General features: G+C 35.9%; 3 protein-coding genes and 1 long non-coding RNA gene across 6 annotated transcripts in view; 2 read left to right on the top strand and 2 right to left on the bottom strand.

The window, feature by feature from the left end:
* The first annotated feature begins 4,704 nt into the window (after positions 1–4,704).
* Positions 4,705–9,802, top strand: dpp7 (dipeptidyl-peptidase 7). The gene is made up of 13 exons (XM_058775784.1): positions 4,705–5,005; positions 5,157–5,301; positions 5,397–5,536; positions 5,683–5,846; positions 6,898–7,033; positions 7,159–7,240; positions 7,347–7,513; positions 7,797–7,857; positions 7,966–8,084; positions 8,753–8,909; positions 9,075–9,139; positions 9,345–9,415; positions 9,523–9,802. The coding sequence occupies exons 1-13, from the start codon at positions 4,910–4,912 to the stop codon at positions 9,623–9,625; spliced, it is 1,506 nt and encodes a 501-aa protein (XP_058631767.1). The 5' UTR covers positions 4,705–4,909; the 3' UTR covers positions 9,626–9,802.
* On the bottom strand, positions 9,623–18,100 carry man1b1b (mannosidase, alpha, class 1B, member 1b). 2 transcript variants are annotated; one of them, XM_058775782.1, is made up of 14 exons: positions 17,754–18,100; positions 16,746–16,892; positions 16,491–16,599; positions 15,981–16,078; positions 15,692–15,840; positions 15,465–15,556; positions 15,112–15,291; positions 14,569–14,717; positions 14,278–14,466; positions 13,982–14,172; positions 13,635–13,755; positions 13,345–13,539; positions 13,115–13,246; positions 9,623–11,837 (listed from the first exon to the last, which is right to left on the bottom strand). In XM_058775782.1, exons 2-14 carry the CDS (start codon positions 16,842–16,844, stop codon positions 11,631–11,633), a joined length of 1,911 nt encoding a protein of 636 aa, XP_058631765.1. In that variant the 5' UTR covers positions 16,845–16,892; positions 17,754–18,100; the 3' UTR covers positions 9,623–11,630. The 2 variants fall into 2 exon arrangements, with proteins under 2 accessions (XP_058631765.1, XP_058631766.1); XM_058775783.1 differs by having other exon boundaries at positions 17,823–18,100.
* LOC131540668 (uncharacterized) lies at positions 15,994–22,313 on the top strand. Its single transcript, XR_009271330.1, has 3 exons — positions 15,994–16,102; positions 21,753–21,806; positions 21,951–22,313. It is a non-coding gene; the product is annotated as an uncharacterized LOC131540668 (long non-coding RNA).
* Positions 18,237–22,442, bottom strand: part of si:dkey-61l1.4 (collagen alpha-1(I) chain) — a 49,709-nt gene continuing 45,503 nt past the window's right edge. For both annotated transcript variants that reach the window (XM_058775779.1, XM_058775780.1), the window contains 8 exons: positions 21,936–21,953; positions 21,779–21,832; positions 21,621–21,683; positions 21,323–21,488; positions 21,101–21,207; positions 20,395–20,472; positions 20,136–20,318; positions 18,237–20,053 (listed from right to left, as the gene is read on the bottom strand). In XM_058775779.1, the coding sequence (XP_058631762.1) occupies positions 19,898–20,053; positions 20,136–20,318; positions 20,395–20,472; positions 21,101–21,207; positions 21,323–21,488; positions 21,621–21,683; positions 21,779–21,832; positions 21,936–21,953 (825 nt within the window). In that variant the 3' untranslated portion in view covers positions 18,237–19,897. The remainder of the gene's footprint in view (positions 20,054–20,135; positions 20,319–20,394; positions 20,473–21,100; positions 21,208–21,322; positions 21,489–21,620; positions 21,684–21,778; positions 21,833–21,935; positions 21,954–22,442) is intronic.

Genomic DNA, 22,442 nt, shown 5'->3' with positions numbered 1-22,442 from the left:
ACTGATTTGCAAATACAAAACTCTATTTGAGAGAAAATGCAGAGGTATGGACAAATATGTATTGTGTGTTACAACTGTGAGACTCATTCGCCTTTTTATGACGAAATGTGACTTGATTTTCTCACAAATGCATGCAGGCAGATTTTCTCACATGTTTGCAAACAGATTTTCTCACAAATGCAATCCAAAAACAGCAGATGGCGCTGTTGGTCAATTTACGCTAGTCTCTCGAGACCCGAAACACCTGTTTACCTTTTCAGGGAATACAGCAGACCAACATGAGTGGGGAACAGGTGAGTTTCTGTCTTACTATATCTATAATTAACCATTTAGCCTACGTGTTTTCACAAAGCGTCCCCACTACAATGTTAGTGAGTGAAATTCACAATAAGTGCTGTAAAGTTGTTAACATGATTGATTAGTTCAAAAATCAGTCATGACATGGCTAAACATTTAACTAGGCAGTCTTTCTCTATAAAAACTGATCCATTCTCTGTACCTCTCATCCTCTTTTGGATCGTGGGATATAGAATATATAGGCTACATATGTTGATACAATTGTTCAACATTCAAAAAAATGCATGGGGTATAACAATAAATTGTCACAATATATGGTAACACTTTAGAATAATGGGTCATTTGTTAACATTAGTTAATGTATTAACTAACATGAACTAAGAGTGAACAATACTACTTCAGCATTTATTAATCTTAGTTAATGCTATTTTCAGCATTTACTAATGCATTATTAAAATCACAAGTTGTGTTTGTTAACATTAGTTAATGCACTGTGAACTAACATGAACTAACAATGAATGATTGTATTTTTATTAACTAACGTTAACAAAGAGGAATAAATACTGTAATTAATGCATTGTTCATTGTTTGTTCATGTTAGTTAATACATTAACTAATGTTAACAGTGGAGAGAAATGTTGTAGGCTACCTCTACAGTAAAAGTTTAAACAAGTATAAAACTACACATAGACAACTTACTGAAAGGAGTAGGCTAAACTAATTACAAATAGGCTACTATAATCAAACTAGTTTAAGTTCAGATGAGCTTTATTGTGATTCAGCTACATAAATGTGCGAAATATTATCTAAACATCAATATCCCTTTCGAAAATTAACCATGGTTTTACTAAATAAATACCATAGTGTTTGCAGAAAAGCTGCCATTACAGAAATGGTAACCTGCAAAAAAAAACATGGTTACCACACTTTTACTATAATAAAACCAACTTTAATTTTCATAAGGGATATCATAGTTTATTATCATATTTATGTTTATATATAGCATACAGTAGTTTATATGCACGCCTTGTACAACATTTAAAACTAAAAGTGGCCTGTAAGGAGATATTTCATATTTCAACCAATATTTTACTCTGAATACTAGCAGATTTTAGTCTTACAATAGCCTGTTTGGAAATGTCCAACTCAAAATATGTAGCTTTTTATATATAGCCGAGCAACATTTTAACTCATGAAGTTAAGAATAAAAGGCTACTGTCAGGAATTATATTAGTGGCTTTTCTTCAAACGTTCGTCATCTGAGTCACTCCGAGAAGAGTCCTCGCTGTCCAGAGTGTGTCTTGACCCGTGTAGCGTGCCATCATCCAACGCACAGAAAAAGAAAGTAGGCTAAATTCTATGATGAAGCTTGACATTTTGATGGCATTTTTCAGGGGCATCTACATGTTTATCTGGCTGATCTCAGATCATTAACATGTGAACAGAGTGCTCAGTGTGAGGCGGGATCACATTACAGGAGAAACTGTACCTCTCCTTACTTTCATACAGATTGTATAGGCCTAATCAGAGAATATTTGTTTTCAATTTGAATTGGTTTGTTTAACAGTAGACATGTCAAGCTTTCTATACATATATGTATCATGTACGTGAGGCACATATACACTGAGATTCAGGTTGTTTATTAATGTGCCAGTGAAGAAAATTCCCAGAGACGGACGAGAACGCACCCTGTTTGTTTTCTTTATTTTAGAAAAGCACATTGTTCTGTTGTTATTAAGACTTTACACCAATAAAAGTAGAACCTTTGCAGTTTAAAACTATGCAATACTCGTATCTGTATTTTTAGTTATTTTCGTGGTCTTTGACCTCAAAGATTATTTTCTAATCATTCCATTGTTAAAATCATTCTGAAATACTGGTAAACCACTGTTTATTAAAACACTGAATTTAGTATTATATCAGCGTGAACTTGATCCTTCTCCCCAATTCACAGGACAAGAGTGACACCAGAAGAGAAATATTCATCATTTTGCTTAGCTACAAAATTACATAATTATTTGACACAAATGATTGCACAGTGTTATAACATTTAAAAAGTTTTAGATATTGCACTAAATAATGTGATTTGTTTTACTTTTTTTTTTTTGTAAATAATTAATGACCTCTTGGGTGATATTACTATATCTGATACTAAATTAAATTGTCTAAGCTTTCATTTTTGGTACACAATATTGTCGCTATCCATAATACATTTGCATTTTAAAATTACTATATATTGTGACAATATATTGCTATACCCCTGCATTGTTTTGAAAGTTAAAGAATTGTATCAACATATGTAGCCTATATATTCTATATCCTGCGATCCAACAGAGGATAAGAGGTACAGAGAATGGATCAGTTTTTATAGAGAAAGACTGCCTAGTTAAATGTTTAGCCATGTCACGACTGATTTTTGAACTAATCAATCATGTTAACAACTTTACAGCACTTATTGTGAATTTCACTCACTAACATTGTAGTGGGGACGCTTTGTGGCTCACGTAGGCTAAATGGTTAATTATAGATATAGTAAGATAGAAACTCACCTGTTCCCCACTCATGTTGGTCTGCTGTATTCCCTGAAAAGGTAAACAGGTGTTTCGGGTCTCGAGAGACTAGCGTAAATTGACCAACAGCGCCATCTGCTGTTTTTGGATTGCATTTGTGAGAAAATCCGCCTGCATGCATTTGTGAGAAAATCAAGTCACATTTCGTCATAAAAAGGCAAATGAGTCTCACAGTTGTAACGCACAATACATATTTGTCCATACATCTGCATTTTCTCTCAAATAATTTTGTATTTGCAAATCAGTTCGCGTTTGTTTGAAAGACCAGTTTTCTTTGCAAAGCAGGTTGTGTTTATTTGCAAAACACTGGATTTGTTTGATGAATATTGGCACAAAATTCGCTCCATAATTGCCATGCCTTCAGGAAGTCCCGCATTCCCAGGAGAGAGAGATAGAGACTTGTTGAGCAGCAGGTAGGGCACGTACACAATGGCTCAATTAAACAAAAAGGTGTTGCGTAAGGAAATTGAAGAAAGACAACGTGCACACTTACACAATAACATACGCAGCACACTAAGAACAGAAAATATAAAGGTTGTCTGGCCAAGAGTTACACTACCAGGAAGCACTTCATTACTTATTTATTTTAATAGGGAAACAGTCAAGAAAAAGACTGGAGGGAGGAAATCCCAGCATTGCCATATTACCATTTTTACATAGCAAGTTTACAGCTTTAGAGTTCTCCCAAATAAGGTTATAGTTAAATTTTATTTCACAGTATCTTAAAAACAAACAAACAAAAAAGGTTTTGCTGTTTTGACAAATTAACCATAATCAACTATCTGAGATTCAAGTGAAATATCCAGGAGTGCAACCTTCAAAGCTATATGTACAGCAGATGGCGCTACAGATATTTGGTAAACAAGCCATCAAGGGCCCCTCGGCTCTTACGGCATTTATAGACCTAAATAAAAAAGCTGCACACATCTATGGTTTGTAGTCTAAACCCAGAACACAATTTAAAATAAATAATGTAAATTGCTTGTACATATAAAAAATACATCGCTTTGTTCATGTGCTGTAGCTACTTTACGTTTTGTTTTATTATATTGCACACAGAAATACTACAAATTCTTCTCATTCTCGTTTATTGGCCATTGACTCCTTGTGAGTAAGCTGAGTGTTAGGTGCTATAAACAGGGCAAAAGGTAGTTGTGATGTTTCCTGTGAACGAATCGGGGTTTGTGAATGAAACTTTAAAATGAAAAAAATAATAATAATCCTTTTCATTTCAATGCTGACTATGTGAATGATCCAAAGACTCACTCATAATAACACACAAAAGACACATGTCGCCACCTTCTGGTAAGTAACAATGTAAACCAAGTAGGTACAACTGCAGAAATGGTCAATGAACAAATTAGTGAACAAATCCTACTCCCCATCGTTAAAAATGCCCATCATTACACCCACCTTCAGGATTGGACAACTCTATTCTGGATCACTTTCCACTTCTCGTGCTCATAACAGATAGGCCTATCAAATTTATATCATGTTTTTCGCATTGTGAATTAGTGCAGCCTTTTTGGAGAGATATGCAGAGCTGGAGACAGTGAAAATAATTTAGGTATTTTCTTGGAAAACAGAGATTTAGATTTGTTTTTTCCTTAAAGTCTTTTGATACTTGGAAATATTTTTTTATACATAGGCCTAAGTGAAGCTTTCCGTCTAAGCCCGACTTTTTCCAGTGGAAGAATGAGTTTTAACTCTTGAGTACATCGTAGAAATGACAAGGAAACCTTTAAGTTGTTGTTGTTATTATTATTATTTAGACTTTTACTTTGAAATGGTTCGTGACTTTTATTCTGAAACCGTTGGGTAAATTATTGTTAAACTGCGAAGCTGCTATGCTGATTGCTTGCTTAGACAACCTTTAACTTAATAACGGTGTAAATCACGTACCGTACTCTGACCCAACAGGGATAAGCGCTCTTCTGTAACATTTATAAACAATGACACAAGTCACATGACAGCTGACATGATCACATGACAGTCAGTAGCCCTGTGATGATGTTAGGAAACTTTGCTAGATTCCAGGCTTGATGTTTGGGGTCTCTGTGAGAATGGCTGCACATTGGTTTTTCCTTGGATTCATGTTGCTGATCTTCGGTGGAAAAACTGAGACACGTTTATCTGTGGCAAGTTCTGATCTTCAGTTTTCTTTTATTTTCTTGTTGATTTATGAGTTGTTTCCCTACAAATCACAGATCATTCTCTCTCTGTTCGTATTTCAAATTGTTCTTTTGTCCTCTTTGGAATGTTTTCTTTTTTCATTTCTTTTTTTTTTAGAAGGAAAAGCTCAATAACGAGGTCATCCCATCTCACAGAGACCTTGCTCCTGATCTCAAGGAAAAGTATTTTAAACAAGTTTTAGACCACTTCAATTACAACAGCCTTGGCAATGGCACATATGATCAGCGCTACCTAATTACAGGTGATAATCTACCACAGTATCATATACTGTTAGACCTTTTATTATCTTTCTAAATTATATCCATACTGAGTGAGTGCATTGTGTGTTTATTGTAGACCAGTACTGGAAGAAAGGCAATGGACCCATTTTCTTCTACACTGGCAATGAAGGGGACATATGGGAGTTTGCGCGGAATTCAGGGTTCATCACCGAGCTGGCAGCAGTGCAGGGAGCCCTGGTGATATTTGCTGAGCATGTAAGATTTTCATGTAACTACTGAATCATGTGATCATGGAGGAAGTTAGACAAGTTGACACAGTTCACTCAGTCTTTGATGTCAGGTTTATGCAGTCATACAGTCTATAAATATCCATTAATCATAAGCTTTGCTTTAAACTCTAGAGGTACTATGGAAAATCTCTTCCATTTGGGAAGGATTCATTTAATATCCCTGAGGTGGGGCTGTTGACGGTGGAGCAGGCCCTGGCTGACTATGCGGTTATGATCACAGAGCTGAAGAAGGAACTGGGAGCTCAGAAATGTCCCGTCATTGTCTTTGGTGGAAGGTGGGGTCTCAGTGAGCTTTTTATTTTGTTGAGAACCAATATTTGCCATTAACTTATTATCTTCTGACAGACATACTATAATTTAATATAATTTAATTATTAGAAAGTTAAATAAATATATTAATAAACAAATACTGTCTGTACTGTACATTGGCAGTCAAAAGTTTGAAATAACTCACATTTGTAATGTTTTTGGAAGTCTTTTTCTCACCAGGGCTGCATTTGATACAGTAAAAATACAGTAAAACAGTACAATTGTGAAATATTACTACAATTTAACATATGTTTTCTGTTTTAATATATTTTAAAATGTAAAAATTTTTCAAATTAAATTTATTCCTGTGATGCTAAATTTTTAGCAGCTATTACTCCAGTTTTCAATGTCACATGATCTTAAAAAAACAACAACAACAAAAAAAAAAACAAATAGCTTTAATATTCTCATTTGGTGTTCAGTATTTATTGGTGCCCAAATATTAATAATGGTTATTTAGTTCTGCTGGAATTTTTTTTTGCTGCTTAATATATTTGTGGACACCATGATAGATTCTTTGATGAATACAAATTTCAAAACAACAGCATTAATATGAAATCAAAATCTATTGTGACATTAAGCATCTTTTGCTCTTACTTTGAATCAATGTAATGCATCTTTGCTAAATAAGCTATTATTTTAAATTTTAATTATTAAAAGCAGCAAAAACTGTTTTCATCATTGATGATAAAAAAATGTTCCTTGAACAACAAATCAGCATATTAGAGTGATTTCTGAATTCTGATTTCATGTGACACTGAATACTGGAGTATTGGCTGCTGAACATTCAGTTTGACCATCACAGGAATAATTGACATTTTAAAATACATTCAAAAAGAAACCAGTTATTTTAAATTGTAATAATATTTCACAATATTAATGATTTTACTGTACTTCTGATCAAATAAATGCAGCCTTGGTGAGAAGAAGAGGCATCATTCAACAAAATAAAAAAAATAAAAATCTTAATTATTCCAAACCAGTAGTGTATGTTAATAATTGTGTCTGTTTTTTCAGCTATGGAGGAATGTTAAGCGTTTACATGAGAATAAGGTACCCTAATATTGTGACTGGGGCGTTAGCCGCTAGTGCTCCTATCCTGTCCACCGCAGGTCTTGGCGACTCTAAACAGTTTTTCCGGGATGTTACCGCAGTATGTTCATATTTAATCCCTTTCTTTTGTTTTAAAACATGCCTTTAAAATATAATACTTTTTGTACATAAGTGTTTATGATTTTGTATTAGAGTAATATTGATGTGTTCTGTTTGCTTATTCAGGATTTTGAGAAGCTTAACCCTGCCTGCAGAGTTGCAGTGCAAGGAGCTTTCCAGAAGCTCAACACTTTGGCACAACAGAAAGGTATCTATAGCCATTCACTCAGAATTGTTAACCGTGTTCAGTTTGTGCTTACTTTTGTTCTTAAAATGGATTTCATTCTCCATGTTTTCCCATTTATACTTCATAGACTACAGACGCATCCAATCTGCCTTCTCCCTGTGTAAAACTCCCTCCGCCCCGAAGGACATTCATCAGCTGAACGGACTCTTACGTAACGCCTTCACCATGATGGCCATGTTGGATTATCCCTACAGCACTCATTTCATGGGCAGCATGCCACCCTTCCCTGTGAAGGTATTGGACTTGTCACTAGCATGAATTTTCAGCCAACCCCATCACCAAATGGAAAGGGGACAGCATTAAAAAAACTAAAAGCTTGCCACTGAAATACTTCAGTGCATAATGCAAAACCTAATGGTGTTAATCAAATGTTTTCTTGATGCACATAGCAAATGAAACCATTCCAGCCCATCTGGTTCCATTTAAAATTGCTTTGCAGCGCAGTTCCTGCAGTTGGAACTGAACCTGTGTGATTGTGTGTCTTAAAGATAAATCGCAGTGCTTTGTACTTTTACAGGTGGCGTGTGAAACCATGCTGAATGGCACTGATCTCATGTCAGCACTCCGAGATACTGTCGGTAAATGACAGCAGCTTTGCACACATTTCATTTTCTGTTTCTTTTTTAAATCCCTCTGGTACCGCAAGGCTCAAAAGGCTTCAGCATTAATTTTGTGCCGCCCCACAGGCATTGTGTATAATTCCACTGGCCAGCTCACATGTTATGACCTCTACAGTCTCTATGTGGAGTGTGCTGACCCCACCGGCTGTGGCCTTGGCTTCAACAGCTATGCATGGGATTACCAGGTACCTTGATTAGTTCTCTCTAAACCCTGAATATTAGATTTTAACACAAGTCTTCAGTAAAACTGATTTATTTTGAGACTACAGGGTGCTGCAGAGATGACGTTAATTTTGTAGGCCAACCCAGAAGTTTGCATCGCCCTGGTTCCAATATGATTTTTCCATTTACAAAAGTTTGATTCTTACACAAACTGTTCATTAACGTAAACTTTAAATTGAACATTTGTGAATTCTGAAGCCTAAATACAATCGCCACAAGTAAAAAGCTAAACATAGGCTATAAACAAACCAATTGGAATAGATTGCAAGAGCATGACGTATAATGTTCCTGAAAACCTCTGTAGTCCCAATTGTTAGCAACCACATTATCCAAGACGTGTAAAAGCTTTACTATTACATTCTTCAGTTAACCACATTATCTCATCACATCAATTAACTAAAAACCCATTCCAAAAAGACCATTGACTTCAGGACGATGGAACCAGAAGTTGAAGGTTCCGAAGTTCTTCAGTCCAAATACTTGACACTATGGTTTTTAGAAATTCATGTTACATTACTTCTGTAAAGAAGTTTGGTTTAAAGTTGAATCTGATTTATTAGGGTCATTATAGCATGAATAGACTTTCCTTTCACTTGTAATTTGTATATAAAAATATGTATTTGTTTTTTAGGCCTGCACTGAGATCGAGATGTGCTATGAGAGTAACAATGTGACAGACATGTTCCCGCCTATGACGTTCACAGAGCAGCAGAGAGAACAGTACTGCTCAAAGAGGTGGGGGGTGGTGCCACGTCCAGGGTGGCTGAAGACCCAGTTCTGGGGCGACGGTAAGCTATAACTACCAAACAGTGCCTTTTTTCTGTTTTAAAAGAAAGGTTTTACTTCACGGTTATACATCAGGTTCTGCTTGTCTTTGGTCCTTTTAATATTCATTGGATGTTCGCAATGAAATGGGAGCTCAGTGTTGCATCCATTTGAATTTTCTCTTCTAGACCTCTCCACCGCAAGCAATATCATATTTTCCAATGGTGATCTTGATCCTTGGGCTAATGGAGGGGTAAGACAGTTTCACTTTTCAAACTTTTTTTTTTAAAAGTTGCACTTTTCAAACTTTTTTTTAAAAGTTGCACTTTTTTTCCTCACTATAAATGATGATCTGAATAATTCACTTGAGTAATTCCCTGGTTATTGGTTGAGGTTTATGAAAAAGTGTTTGGTTCTGCTTCTCTGTAAAACGCTGATGGAATTATTTTCACCTGTAGATCAGGAAGTCACTCAGTCCATCACTGATTGCGATCAACATACCAGAGGGAGCTCATCATCTGGATTTAAGGTGCAAATTTTCAGAACTTGTGTTTCCTCAGCAAGAGAGATGAAGACAATAAAATGCATCTTTGGCTTTGTCATCTGATCATTCTTCCGTTTTTTTTTTTTCCTCAGGGAGTCCAACCCTAACGATCCTGAGTCTGTGATTGTGGCTCGGAAGAAAGAGTCTGAAATTATTGCTCAATGGGTGAAGACCGCAATGAAGGAGTCATCATGAGTTCATTATGTACAATTTATTTCAACATTGCAAACTTGTAAAATATTGATTAAATCCATTTATTTTCCACAGAAATGGACATTAAAAAGATACATTCAAGAAATGAAAAAAAAAAAAAAAACATGTACAAACTCGCTCTTATGTTTCATTACAAGGAATATGTACAGCTGTACCACATATTACTTGTCTCATGACTCCTGTTTTACAATATTTTTTGAAGTTCATGTCACATCTTTGGTGTATGAATGATTCAAAATTATGTTGATTTGTCAATATGCATGAGGCATCTAATATTTTGAGACATTTGCACAAACAATTAAGAGCGAGGCCTGAAAAGCCCTTCATTTTAAATCTGTGAGATACATAAGCTCAATTGAGTCTAGCCGTCTTCAGTTTCTCACACAATGAGAGAAAACAAAATACCCAGAAATAGAATACAGATAGCAAGTTAATTTAACACTTCCACACTGTATTATAAATAATCACAAAAGTATTTATTCACATAAAATAAATTGTAGATAGTTTCACAACAGGAATGAGATGTTTAAAATAGATTGAATTCTCATAAAAACTTGATTCTCTGGCTTGAAAATAGTCAACATTTGTCATTGCTCTGTATGTAAAGGCACACGTGGAACGGAACACCTCACAACAGCACAACAACAAGAAACCGGTTAATGCTCAGCCCTTGATGAACATATGCAATGGTTTTAATGTACATACAATCAGAAAATATTAATGTAAGATTCTGCACAGTGAGATGTTCAACCAAGCTTTTCAAATACAATCCACATAGTACATCTGTAATCTGTGTAAACAGCAGAAATATTCTCTAATGGTCAATTTTTTTTTTTTACATTCTATTCTATTTAAGCTCAGGCCCACAAACTGATCTGCAACAAGTAGCAAAAATGAATAGCAAACATTCCACTTTTCTTCCTGCAAGAAAACATTTGGAATTTTGAAGATTCTTTAAAGTTGTAGGAAAACCACCCCAAGAAAACAAAATCCAATTTGTCATATTTTACAAAATAATCTACAAAGTTCTTTATACACAAACACAATCACATCTGATGTAGGTCTCCTGAAAGAGTGAAAATTGCCATAATATAAAGCCTTAAAAACATTGTGCTTGATTAACGCTCTATTAAAATACATAATTCTGACTGCAATCACAACAAATGGGACCAAAAAAAAAAGTCTGCAACTAAACAATAATAATGGTTCACCTGCTAGTGAGTTGCTACTTCAAAAGACGACATTTAATATAGAAAAAAAAAAAAAACCTCTAACTAACACCAAGCTCAACATTTCTCCTATTCACAGGAATGACATTTTAAAAATCCCTCACAGCAAGGTTTGGGTTTTAAGCTAAAAAAATAAAATAAATTTTGAAATAATTAAAAACAAACATTTCCCCTGGCATGTGCTTGATCACGAGATAAAATTAAATCATATTATGCTGCCTGATAACTATACTGAATGTTTCAAATGTTTGTATAGGTGATATAAGCTCTGGAAAACAAAACTTATGTTAAGAAAACAATTTTTACAAAGAGTCCCTAAATCCCCACAACAAAAGCAACAGTAATTATTTCATTATAAGAGAACACACACACTAAAACCTAAAAACACACCATAAAGTGCTTGCAGTCCCCATAAGGTTTCACAGTATGAACATTTTTGTCTGTGTGCTTGGGCTGAGAGACTGCACATACTGATTCAATAGGCTAATTCAGCAGCCTAGCTGATCGACAGCATCAATAGCATAAATAGAGTAAAAAATTCAGAAACTCTATTAAGAGAAACATACAGATTACTAGTACAATCAGAAACTACACATCTACAAACAGTTTCTGTCATGGCTGTTTTAAATTTTTTACCTGTAAGTGACTTTCAATTACAAAGAGTTCCTAGTGTAGAAAAAGATGGCAGTTTGGATAGCAAATGTGTTCATGGCCCTGAGAGAAGTGTGTTTGGTTATGCACGTGTGCTTGTGGGTCCTTCACTCTGCTTGTGGCCATATGGGCAGAGGATGGGCCTCAGTGTTGAAGATGTACTTGTCTAAGCTGATAAGATTGGGGTCATTGGAAAACAGCAGGTAGAAGTATTTGAGTGTCTCACCCAGGAAGAAGCTCTCCATCTTGTCTCGAGTGCTGGGATTGGCCGGGTCACGGACGTTGTTTATGGACGTATAACCTCCGGTGGGAACCTGTGGGGAGAGGAACACACGAGTCCGTACTGAAAGTTGTTTGGTAACATTCTTGTAAACTGTTGATATGAACTGAAGGCTAAAATGTGAAGTTGAGAAAAGCAGAGAGAGAAAGTGTAAGTACATTTGGAAATGGAGCGACGCAATGTTTGAATAAACCAAGAAATATGAGAAGTCATGTAGCAACGTATCTGACACGTGAAAACCAGATGTGAGTCAATGATATCATGAGTCTCGTTCTGACAAAGCACCAAAGTTTGGCTTTGGACCAGAATGAAAAACAATCTTGAGACACAGTCTTAAGGTTCATATTTATCTTACAATAGGCCTGCATTCAATTCCACATTTTCTGACCAATGATGAATGGATAAGGATTTTTACTTCACTTTTAACTAACTTTAGAGATCTCACTCACAAAGAGTATTAGTGAAATAAACATTTTACAACCGAGCACAATTAGAAAACAATTTGTTGAATAAAATTTTCCCATGTCCTTTTGATATTTTATTAATTTAAAAGTAAGTTCCATGCCTAAAAAAAGAAAAACTGGTAAGATTTTTTTAAATGTTTTTGACAGAAGTTTCTAATGTTCACCAAGGCTACATTTATTTGATCAAAAGTACAGTAAAAACAGTAATATTTTGGCATTTTATTAACATTTAAAATAGCTGTTTTTTTTAAATGTTGTCACATGATCCTTCAGAAATCATTCTATTATGCTGATTTGTGCTTAAGAAATATTACTTGTTTTCAATGTTAAAAAAGGTTGAGCTGTTTTAATATTTTTTTTTGAAAACCACAATACATTTGTTTCAAGATTCTATCATCAATAAAAAAGTTTGAAAGAACAGAATATATTTGAAATACCTTTTGTAACATCAGAAATGTATTTACTGTTACTTTTGATTCATTTCATGAATTTTTGCTAAATAAAAGAATTTATTAAATTAAAAATTAAAAAAAAAAAAAAAAAAAAAAAACAACTTACTGATCTCAAAACTTTTGACCAGTAGTATAAATAATGAAACTGTTGAGCAATGAGACTATGGACATCACAAACATCATGCAAAAGCACAAACTTTACAAAAAAGTACACCATCTGAAAACTAATTTCAAGACTCTATGATTGGCTATGCACTCATTTGAATCTCACATACCATTTAGAATGGAAAACTTGTAAATTTGGCCACAGTGCACAACATGTACCTTCCACAGTTTTGCATGTTCTAAAACATTTCAAGGTGACAATGGAACCGTTTCATCACTCTCTCACATACCCTTGTGTACTTATTGAAGTTCTGTAGGATCTCCCAGCCCCACTGCTGGTACTTCTTATCCTTGGTGAATCTGTACATGTAGAAGAGGCTCTCTACAGTCTCTGGCCGCAGAAGGTTGTGTCGGTCTGCAATCTGTAGGACATTATGAGATCACAAACATAATTTCATTTCACATACTCAAACAAACGCCCGTTTCACAGCTGCCAACTGAAAGCCCTTCCTGAGCTCACCTTTACATCTACATCCTGTATGCTGCCCTCATGCATGTTGAAATGAGCTATCTCCGGGCTCAGACCTGTCTCCATCTGGGTGTACATCTGGTAGCAAGTCTCCATCAGCTGTTTTGCCAGTTCCATGTGATCAGCAGGAAGGCCATAATGTGCCCCCAGCGCAAGTGTGCCAGGCAGGAAACAAACCAAGTGGTCCTGAAAGAAACAAGAAAGGAGGAAAAAAAGGGGCTACGTGAGCTATTTGATTCTGCTGGGCCTGAGGGCTTGTTTATCTTTGAGAACAAGCATACCATTTTGGGACTGAAGTGGCCATGGGAAAGCTCTCCTACAAATGTAAGGCCAGAAGGAGTAGACTTCTTCAGCAGGTTCTTCTTCACGCCTTCCACAGCCAGCAGGTAGTCATCCAGCAATCTGAAGAAGAAGAAAAAAAGGGAGCACATAAATCTTTGAACCTGAACCTGTATATACATATTTATTTGTTTGTTTGTTGACAGCTGAAGCTTAATTTTAACAGTCACCCAAAGCCGTTTATTTGATGCTTTTTGATTTCGTATCAGCACTACAGGCTTTCATCATACCACAGCTAAAATTTTGGTATTAACTGTTTGAAGTTCAAACATACAGAGACTCTACTCACTCGTTCTCTGCCTTGCCTCCTTGTATCCACTGCTTCAGTAGGTACTCATAGTAGCTGTCAGCCCTGGCACCCAGCGTGTAAATGCCCTGATGGGTGAACAGCCCGTTGTTGGTATTGATAAACATCGGCACTAACCCATCTTGCTTTCCATCCAATTTATGCACCTGCTTCATCACCTCCATTACAGCCAGCTACAGAAAGAAACAGAAGAAAAGTAACCACCTGTTGCTATGAGAACAGAATTGCTTAAATGAGTGTTCGGGTCTTAACTGAGAAAGACTGTCCATTGTCTTGACCTTATATTTGGGATCTCCAGTAAGTCGACTGAGCTCTCTGAATTCTAGCTGAATGCTAGTGACCTCAGCTACGGTACTGTCTGAAGTCCATTGCGGAGAATGAGCTGTCCCCTTCCCAATATTCACATCCGAATAGGGGATTTTTGAGGCAGTGTTGAAGGCAGGCATTAGTCTGTAACCAATATCTTTCTGAAAAATGAGTCATGTGATAAAATCACCAGAACATAGTAACAGGATAAAGAAAAACTTTGAAGACTGCAGCCCTTTCATCAGCATGTCCTTCTTACTCACAGCTTTCTCCAGAAACATGGAGTCTCCGGTCAGATGGTAAGTACTCAGAAGGCCACCCAGTATACGAATGGTGCTCTCGAACAGATTAACATCCACGTTCTTATCGAAGGAGAGCTCTCTGGCCACCCACTCCCTAGCCTCTGCAAACTCTGTCAACAAGATTTTTGTAAATCAGGTTAACCAAATTACACACCATAAACAGCTCAGTAAACATCAAAAATTCACATTTTTTTCTTAATATGAAAACATAACTATTATTAAAGTAATCTGTTAGTTGATTTCCCAAAAAAAAAAAAAAAAAAGGTGGTTCTGTGCTGCTAGAATTTCTTTGAACATCTCAACCAGCCTGACATAGTAAGGTGGGTTCAACCATATATATATATATATATATATATAAACTTCTTCTAAAAAATTAAATAAATACATTTGGAAGAGTACAATGAAAAATTATATAATTCCTTGTGACTTGGACTGGATTTTTTCCCTCACAAGATCTTAGGAAAAAAAATTCTATAATGTATTTTCTCTAGCAAACTAAATTACCCTCTTTGAGATCCAAGATCCACATGGTGTCCAGAGCATCAATCAGGGTCAGCCCAAGTCCAAACCACTCTCCATATGATTTAGAGACTGGTTTTAGCTCATCGTGACCCCAAGCAAAGTTCTTGTAACCCTTCCAGGCATGTCTAAAAGCTTCTCTCACAGCCTCCAGCCTGCTCTCAGCTGAAAGAAACAAACACCGGAAACAGCTGCTTCAGTGCAATCCATAAAAAAACAAATTAATTCGGCAGATCAGCTGCATAAGATGGGTTTATATTTAGAAAGTATTAATAGATTGAGCAACTGGCTCTTTTCCTGTTCAATATCAAAGGAGTGTAGCTGACAAAATAACAAACCAAGTGCTAATGAAGCCGTCTCGTCTTGGATTTCTGTGTCTTTGGTGTCAGTATCAGATGCCTGTTCTTCTTCTATCACAGCTCCACGCCAACTACACACATGTGAGAAATAAAAAATAACAATAAACAAACCATAAGATTAAGTCCTCTATACTAGCCAAGCTCTTCATCACAAAGTATTTTGTATTTATAAGGTATTTCAGTACAGTTGACATTAAACATCAAACCTAATGATTGGCTTTCCTTCTTCAGATCCTTTATTTTCATTCTTCAGGTCCGGTCCCTGATTTTCAACTCCCAACAGACCCGAAACATTTGTTTTGGTTTGCAAACGGTTCTGCAAGACAGGAGGACCACGTCTATGGTAGTCCTTTTTCTGTTTTTCAGAAGAAAACGTGTTATTGCCACAAACCTCAAAAAGTAGCAAAAAGCACAGCCTGTAACCTTGAGTTATCTGGTTACTCATAAAAATAGGCCAACCAAAAAGCAAGCAAAAAACAAATAGGTCAGGCTAACCTCAGAGGGCGGCTCAGGAAGAATGGATTTGTACTCATTTTTCAGGTTGACAACAAATGGCTGTTTTCCATCGTACACGTTCTCCCCTACCACACCATCTGAGAAACATAAACACAGAGAAGGTATGAGTCTGTTTTGTAAACACGTTACTGATCCGACAGCGAATGACCCATCCGTGTGTGTTAATTTCTTTCTTTTTTTGACCTTGTAATTTTTTAACTGTATTTTTGGGTGAAACAACATACTTCCATAACTCCAATCATTTCTTCTGATTAAAACCGGTGCCTTTATTTCAAATACCTGAAAGCTCACATTCAGATCTGCTTCATTCTAACCAACAATTGTTTCAATTGGATGTGCATCAGAAAAGCTCTCTCTCTACTTCCGTTACATTCAACTTTAAAGGGGCCATATTATCATTTTTATGCATTACTCTCATTTATTTTTTTTTTCCAACAAGACAATTTGGAAGCTCATTTTCAATAGTTGTTTTTTATAGCATGATCTCACCTCTCCAGTGCCCTATGAGAGTGGGAGATGTGGCAATTCCACAAACCAACAACAGCATGAGTGTAAACAGGATCAGGCTGCGCTGCAATCTGGACAGCTGTTTCCATTTCTGGAGACAAAGCCAAGATGATTTTATCATCACATTTTTGTAATCAAATGTTAGGCAAAACTATCAGATTACCTTAGAGATGGGTCTCGAAGCTACTGGATAAAACCACAATGTTAACAAACAAAATTGTTGAATATTAAACTCACCCTCCAGCAGGACTGCCGGCGCCACTGCTTGCTGTTGGTGTAGCTGCCACTTTCGCTGAGAGTCAGAGACACAAAATCCCTTTTTGATGGAGGCAGCATGATTCCCTCTCTCTCTCCGGACTGTTCATAAACTCAGTGGCCAGGTTTCTGTGTACAGAGAGAGAAAACAAACTTTGTCTAAAAACCTAGAGAGCTGCCTACCTGTACAACATTTCTGGGTTGACCATGATGTTCAAAAGTGCTGTCTAGTTAGGCTGTTCACTAGGCGTTAAGACACTGTCAGTCCTGAGAGTAGCTGCTTGGGCAGCTTACTGGCACATACAGTACTGATAACGCAAATACAGAGAAACTTTAAAGACGTCGACGGCATAAAGAAATTATGATGTATTTTGACTAACATAAAAATACATTTTAAAAGTTTTATTCACAGAGCAGTCTAAAGCTGCAGCTCATCGTAAACTGATGAGACCCTGTTAATAACCGACATCAAAAGACCGATATCGTCCAACCAATCCAATTATCTAACTATATATCATGATAAAAAACAATTCTAAACAAACAAGAATAACATTTAAATCGTTGACTGATTCATTCTTTATTCCACAACCTCTTCGACTGTTTTGATTCATTCAAAAGAACCGACTCATAAGAGTTATGCTTTCATGGTCGAATAATTAATCATTATTATTATTATTAACAATTAGCTCAGAAAACAGAGTTATTTTAGTACGTTGTGACTCCACAGCGGCAGAGAAAACGAATATGAAGACAATAAATTGCCTTCAGTATATTGTACAAACTGAATTAAAGAATTGTTTCTATTCAGAACCGGTTCTCGGTTGCCAAGCCGATAGACCAAGCGTCAACTGTCAGACAACACTTTCTCACTGACTAAATAATTAACTGAAACTGAATTATTTATATTATTAAAGAACCCTTAAAACTATTTACATTTTATTTAGTACAAAAACCGATCAGTTTCTCCATTTAGTAAATAATAAAACTCACACTGGGATACTTTTCTCTGAGGTTCATGCGGGATTAAGCGCGGAGATCGGACATCAACAAGTCATTCACCTCTCTTCCTGGAGTGCGTCGAGCGCCCAGCTCTGTGAAGCGGAGCTCTGATCGGCTCAGGATCTCACGACGGTCCGAGGCATCACTGAAGGGCCTAGAGCTCACCAGCGATCACTCACTCACAAAAATCCCATTCGACTCTTGGCGAACACCATGCGACTTTACAAGCGACGCGTCTGAAAATCCTGAAGGATTAAATGTAGCATATTGCAGCCATTTTTCTCGGAACAGGTTTCAAGTGATTTCCTGGAGACGAAGACAAGCCAGCTGTAAGGACGCGCGTTGTACAGTACACTAGCAACTTGTGGCTTTTTCAAATAATCCTCCAGAGGGCGCCAGGCACGCCACAACTGGGACCAATCAGAAAGAAACCTAAATGTTCGCGATTGTTTCAATTCACCACACAAGCCTACAGGTTTATACTACACAGTTCTGCACTGAAATGGTAATTGGAGTATACTAAATTAACGTAGCTGACAAAAACGCGCTTAGCCATTTTAAACACATTTTATTTTATTGTAAAAAAGTAATTAATAGGCTACTTTTATACTGCGAAGACGGATTAAACTGATCAAAAGTGAGTTTTATATAGTTACATTATCGCAATAATCCTGAAAAAAATGTTTCACGGTTATTTTCACAAAAATATTGAGCAGCACAATGTCAACAGTGATGATAAGAAATGTTTCCTGAGCACCAAAAAGCATATTAAAATAATTTCTGAAGGATTATGTGACACAGAAGACTTAAATTCAGCTTTGCTTTTACAGTAAAAAAATTACACTGTTTTTTATTGTAATAAAATTTCATACATTTTTAATCAAATAAATGCTGCCTTGGCGAGTACCAACAGGAGACTTCTTTCAAAGCCATTTAAAAAAATCTTACAGATCAAGTTTTGAACTGTGGAGTATATGATTATCTCATATTTTTATATTTAGCCATTTAGATATTTATACAGGTTTTTATGTTTTTATCTGGGTTTTAACATTAACACTGTCCTGGTTCCTGCAGATATTGCACTTCCCAAATTTAAAATCTCAAAAAATTCCTTGCAGTTATTATAATTCATGCTGAAGGCATTTTAAATTCATACAGTAACCTAAAAGAACACAAACCCTTGAGGACTTATTTCAGTTTCCTTTGGCTTTTACTAAGGCAACCATAACATACCCAACAATAAAACACTCTTTTGAATAAAATCAGCTTGTTATTAGAACAAATTGCAATGAGCTACTTTTACAATGAGCTAAATCATCATCAGTTTTAATGGGACTCTTTTTGCAATTTGCACACAAGAACAACAATTGATATGTTTTATTCAGAAACGATCATCATAATTTGTTAATTAATGTATAGGTAATTCCATTGGATCCACCATAAGCAATGGTCCAACAGCACTGATCAAAATATTCCTTACACTAATCCATTTATGTTTTATTAGTCTTCACAAGCAGTGCCTCATATACTGTATGTTTGAGGCACATTGTTTAAATATCAGATTTGAGTGCCACATACACCACATGGCCAAACATGACAACATGTTTACAAGCCTCCCAAGAAGAGCAGAAGCTTTTACAGCAGTACAGAGTGGACAAACTACCTATTAATGCCAAAGGTTTTAAAATTAAACGTTCGTCAAGCACATGTGGGTGTTAAAGTGTTCAGACACTTTTGGTCATGTAGTGTGTATCACAGTGTTCTTTGTCATAAGGTGCAGCAAAGCCTGAATTAAATTTTTTTTTTTTTTAAGGACATCATGGTTTGTGGAAGCGAACTGCTCTTAAAATGTGACGAGTAACATCCTGACATTACATAAATAATCAGTTATTTAACAGAAAACAAGCATTGTAAACAATATACAACAATATATTACATCTCCTCATGAGAAGCTGCGCACCAGATTGCTGTTGCCACTAGACAACAAATCAGTTTATTGTACTGAAGGTACACTGTAAACTGAAGGTGAAAACTTCATTAGGAACCTCCATTCCAGTAAAAAAAAAGTCCTGATTTTTGCCTATCGTTCTTGGCTCTGCACAACAGTTCAGCAAGTCCTCAAATGTGTTTGTGTTTTAGCTGAAGCAGACTTGTCCTACAGTAAACTGAAACTGTTCTGTTGTATCACTGTGGCCAAATAAAGCCAGATCTCTGATTGGCAAAAGCTCCAGGTCTTCAGTCTCAAACTGGAACACAGACTCCCGAGGGCCTGTATCCGGTGACCCTACAGGCTAAACACAGACAGAAAGGGGACATAATAAAATTAAACCAACAACAAAGCAATCCATTATCATTTAGATACAGTTATCTTACTTCACAATCCAGTAATGTTCCCAAGAAGCTCTGTCTTCTTGAATCTGCAAGGAACTTAATGTCTCTTTCATTGGAGCCCTGGTGGCTGTTTGGCTGGCATGAAAATGTGATGTTCTGCTTCACAAACTTGCTGTTGAGTCGTAGGAATCTTATTTGTACCACACCAGTTTCCATGTAATCGAACTATAAAGACACAATGATTTTCTCAAGTGGGAAATACATGATGACAGGAGCTAGTGGTTCTGAGCAAACAACATACCTGAAAGCCACCATCTATAGTGCTCAACCATGTAAATGAGTCTGGCATGGCGTCTTTGAGCCAGGATTTCATGGGGATCTGAAGCAGAGAGGCGTCTCATTATCAGATTAATATATACGAAACACAAAGCTGAAAATGTGGAGTCAGTAAGGTTTTGTTTTTTTAAAGAAATTAATACTTTTAAATCAACAAGGATGCATTAAAATGATCAAAAATGACAGTAAAGACAGTACAGGTTTTCTATTTTAAATAAACGCTGTTCTTTAGAACTTTATATTCATCAATAGATCCTGAAAAAAAGAAATCACAGTTTCCACAAAAATATTAAGCAGCAAAACTGTTTTCAACATTGATAAATCATAAGATGTTTGAGTTTCTAAAAGATCATGTGACACTGAAGATTAAAATTCAGCTTTTCCATCACAAAAATAAATTATATTTTTATACAAAGTAATATAGACAACACATTTCAAATAGCAATAATATTTCACAATATTACTGTTTTTATTACATCTTTGATTAAGTAATTGCAGCCTTGCTGAGCATAAGAGATTTCTTTCAAAAACATTAATTAAAACAATCTCACCTACTCCAAACTTTTAAACCGTAGTGAGATTTGAGTTTCGAAAGTGACAGTATGTATTTAAGCTATTTTATCACATCATTTTTTTTTGCTCCATCAGATGCCGAGGAAAAATGTACTTACCTGTGGCTGCAGGGGTGGCAAACATGTTTGTCCACCTGCACCGAAGTTACAATATACCAGCAAAGCATCAGCAGGGCTGCCCTGATTTGGGTCGATATAATACATTCCTGAGACAAGAACAGTTAAATAAAACTCAATAACAGGAAGTATAATTATTCACACAGACCAGAATAATACATTTAAATCTACAGATTAACAATAACATTCATGAGAATGACTGACCACTGGTTAAATTAGGATGACTGAGCATCAACTCCAAGCAGGTGGTGGCTGGATGCTCCTTAGTGCCATCTGGAGGATCTATGAAGAATCGCAGGTCTTGCTGAAGGGAGTCTAGAAGGGTCTTAATAAGTGGATAGTTGGACTTGTCGGAGATGTACATGAGATCCTAATTTGTGCGGAAAAAACAAAAAGCATTGTCACACAGCAATTAAGTTAACACCTGATTAAACATGCTATACATTGAATGGATTCTGAGCAAAAACATTTGAAATCCTAAAATCACTTATCAGCTGCTTACTTTTAGCTGAGTCAGTGTTAGGTTCAGAGATAAGCCCGGTGGACCTGGAAGACCTGGTGGACCCTTAAATAAACACAGTCACAGTTACAACACATACATTAATGTCATGACTCATGTTTACATATATTACAGGTGTCTATCAGTACTGGCAAACTCACAGGAGGTCCTCTCTTTCCTTTCGGACCAGTAAGTCCTGGATATCCTTTTAAACCCTGGATAAATCACATTTCATTATCAACAAATGTTAACTGCAAAAGTAAACTAGATAAGAGAACAATGTGTATTTAACCCTGTATTTAAATGTTTGTTCCAAACCTTTTCTCCAAACAGGCCCTGTGGAGTGAAGAAATGGATATAGTGAATAGTTAACGAGTATCATTTGTGTATAAAAGTGTCTAATGCTACTGACCTCAATGTGGATTTTTTTTTTTCTTGGATCTGATCATTTAATAATTCATTTTATGTAATTTCATTTTCAAATATTTACCTTATACTATATATACACTGCTGTTTAAACGTTTGTTTTGAAAATTAATGCATATTTTCATAAGCACCAAATCAGCATGTTAGAATAATTCCTAAGATGAGAGTAATGGCTGTTGAAAATTCAGCTTTGTCATCGCAAGAATAGAAATGTTTAAAAATTGTACAAATATTTTACAATATTATGCTTTTTACTGAATTTTGGTTCAAATAAATGCAATATTCTTGGGTTTTCTTTCAAAAGCTTAAAAAAAAAAAAAAAATTATATATATAAAATTTTGGCGTCAGTAAGATATATATATATCTTACTGACGCCAAAATTTTAAACAGTAGAGCAC

The sequence above is a fragment of the Onychostoma macrolepis genome, chromosome 05, assembly GCF_012432095.1.
Source record: "Onychostoma macrolepis isolate SWU-2019 chromosome 05, ASM1243209v1, whole genome shotgun sequence".
Lineage (NCBI taxonomy): Eukaryota > Metazoa > Chordata > Actinopteri > Cypriniformes > Cyprinidae > Onychostoma > Onychostoma macrolepis.
This window is presented reverse-complemented; position numbering and strand designations above follow the sequence as displayed.

What these genes read in the sequence shown, in the direction of transcription:
- dpp7 (XM_058775784.1), top strand. Translation starts at nt 4,910, where the DNA reads ATGTTTGGGGTCTCTGTGAGAATGGCTGCACATTGGTTTTTCCTTGGA. An exon ending in TGGTGATATTTGCTGAGCAT is followed by an intron (nt 5,537 to 5,682) that starts GTAAGATTTTCA and finishes TTTAAACTCTAG; the next exon opens with AGGTACTATGGAAAATCTCT. An exon ending in CACTTTGGCACAACAGAAAG is followed by an intron (nt 7,241 to 7,346) that starts GTATCTATAGCC and finishes TATACTTCATAG; the next exon opens with ACTACAGACGCATCCAATCT.
- man1b1b (XM_058775782.1), bottom strand. Translation starts at nt 16,844, where the DNA reads ATGCTGCCTCCATCAAAAAGGGATTTTGTGTCTCTGACTCTCAGCGAA. An exon ending in GACGGCTTCATTAGCACTTG is followed by an intron (nt 15,292 to 15,464) that starts GTTTGTTATTTT and finishes TGTTTCTTTCAG; the next exon opens with CTGAGAGCAGGCTGGAGGCT. An exon ending in CCATGTTTCTGGAGAAAGCT is followed by an intron (nt 14,467 to 14,568) that starts GTGAGTAAGAAG and finishes CTCATTTTTCAG; the next exon opens with AAAGATATTGGTTACAGACT.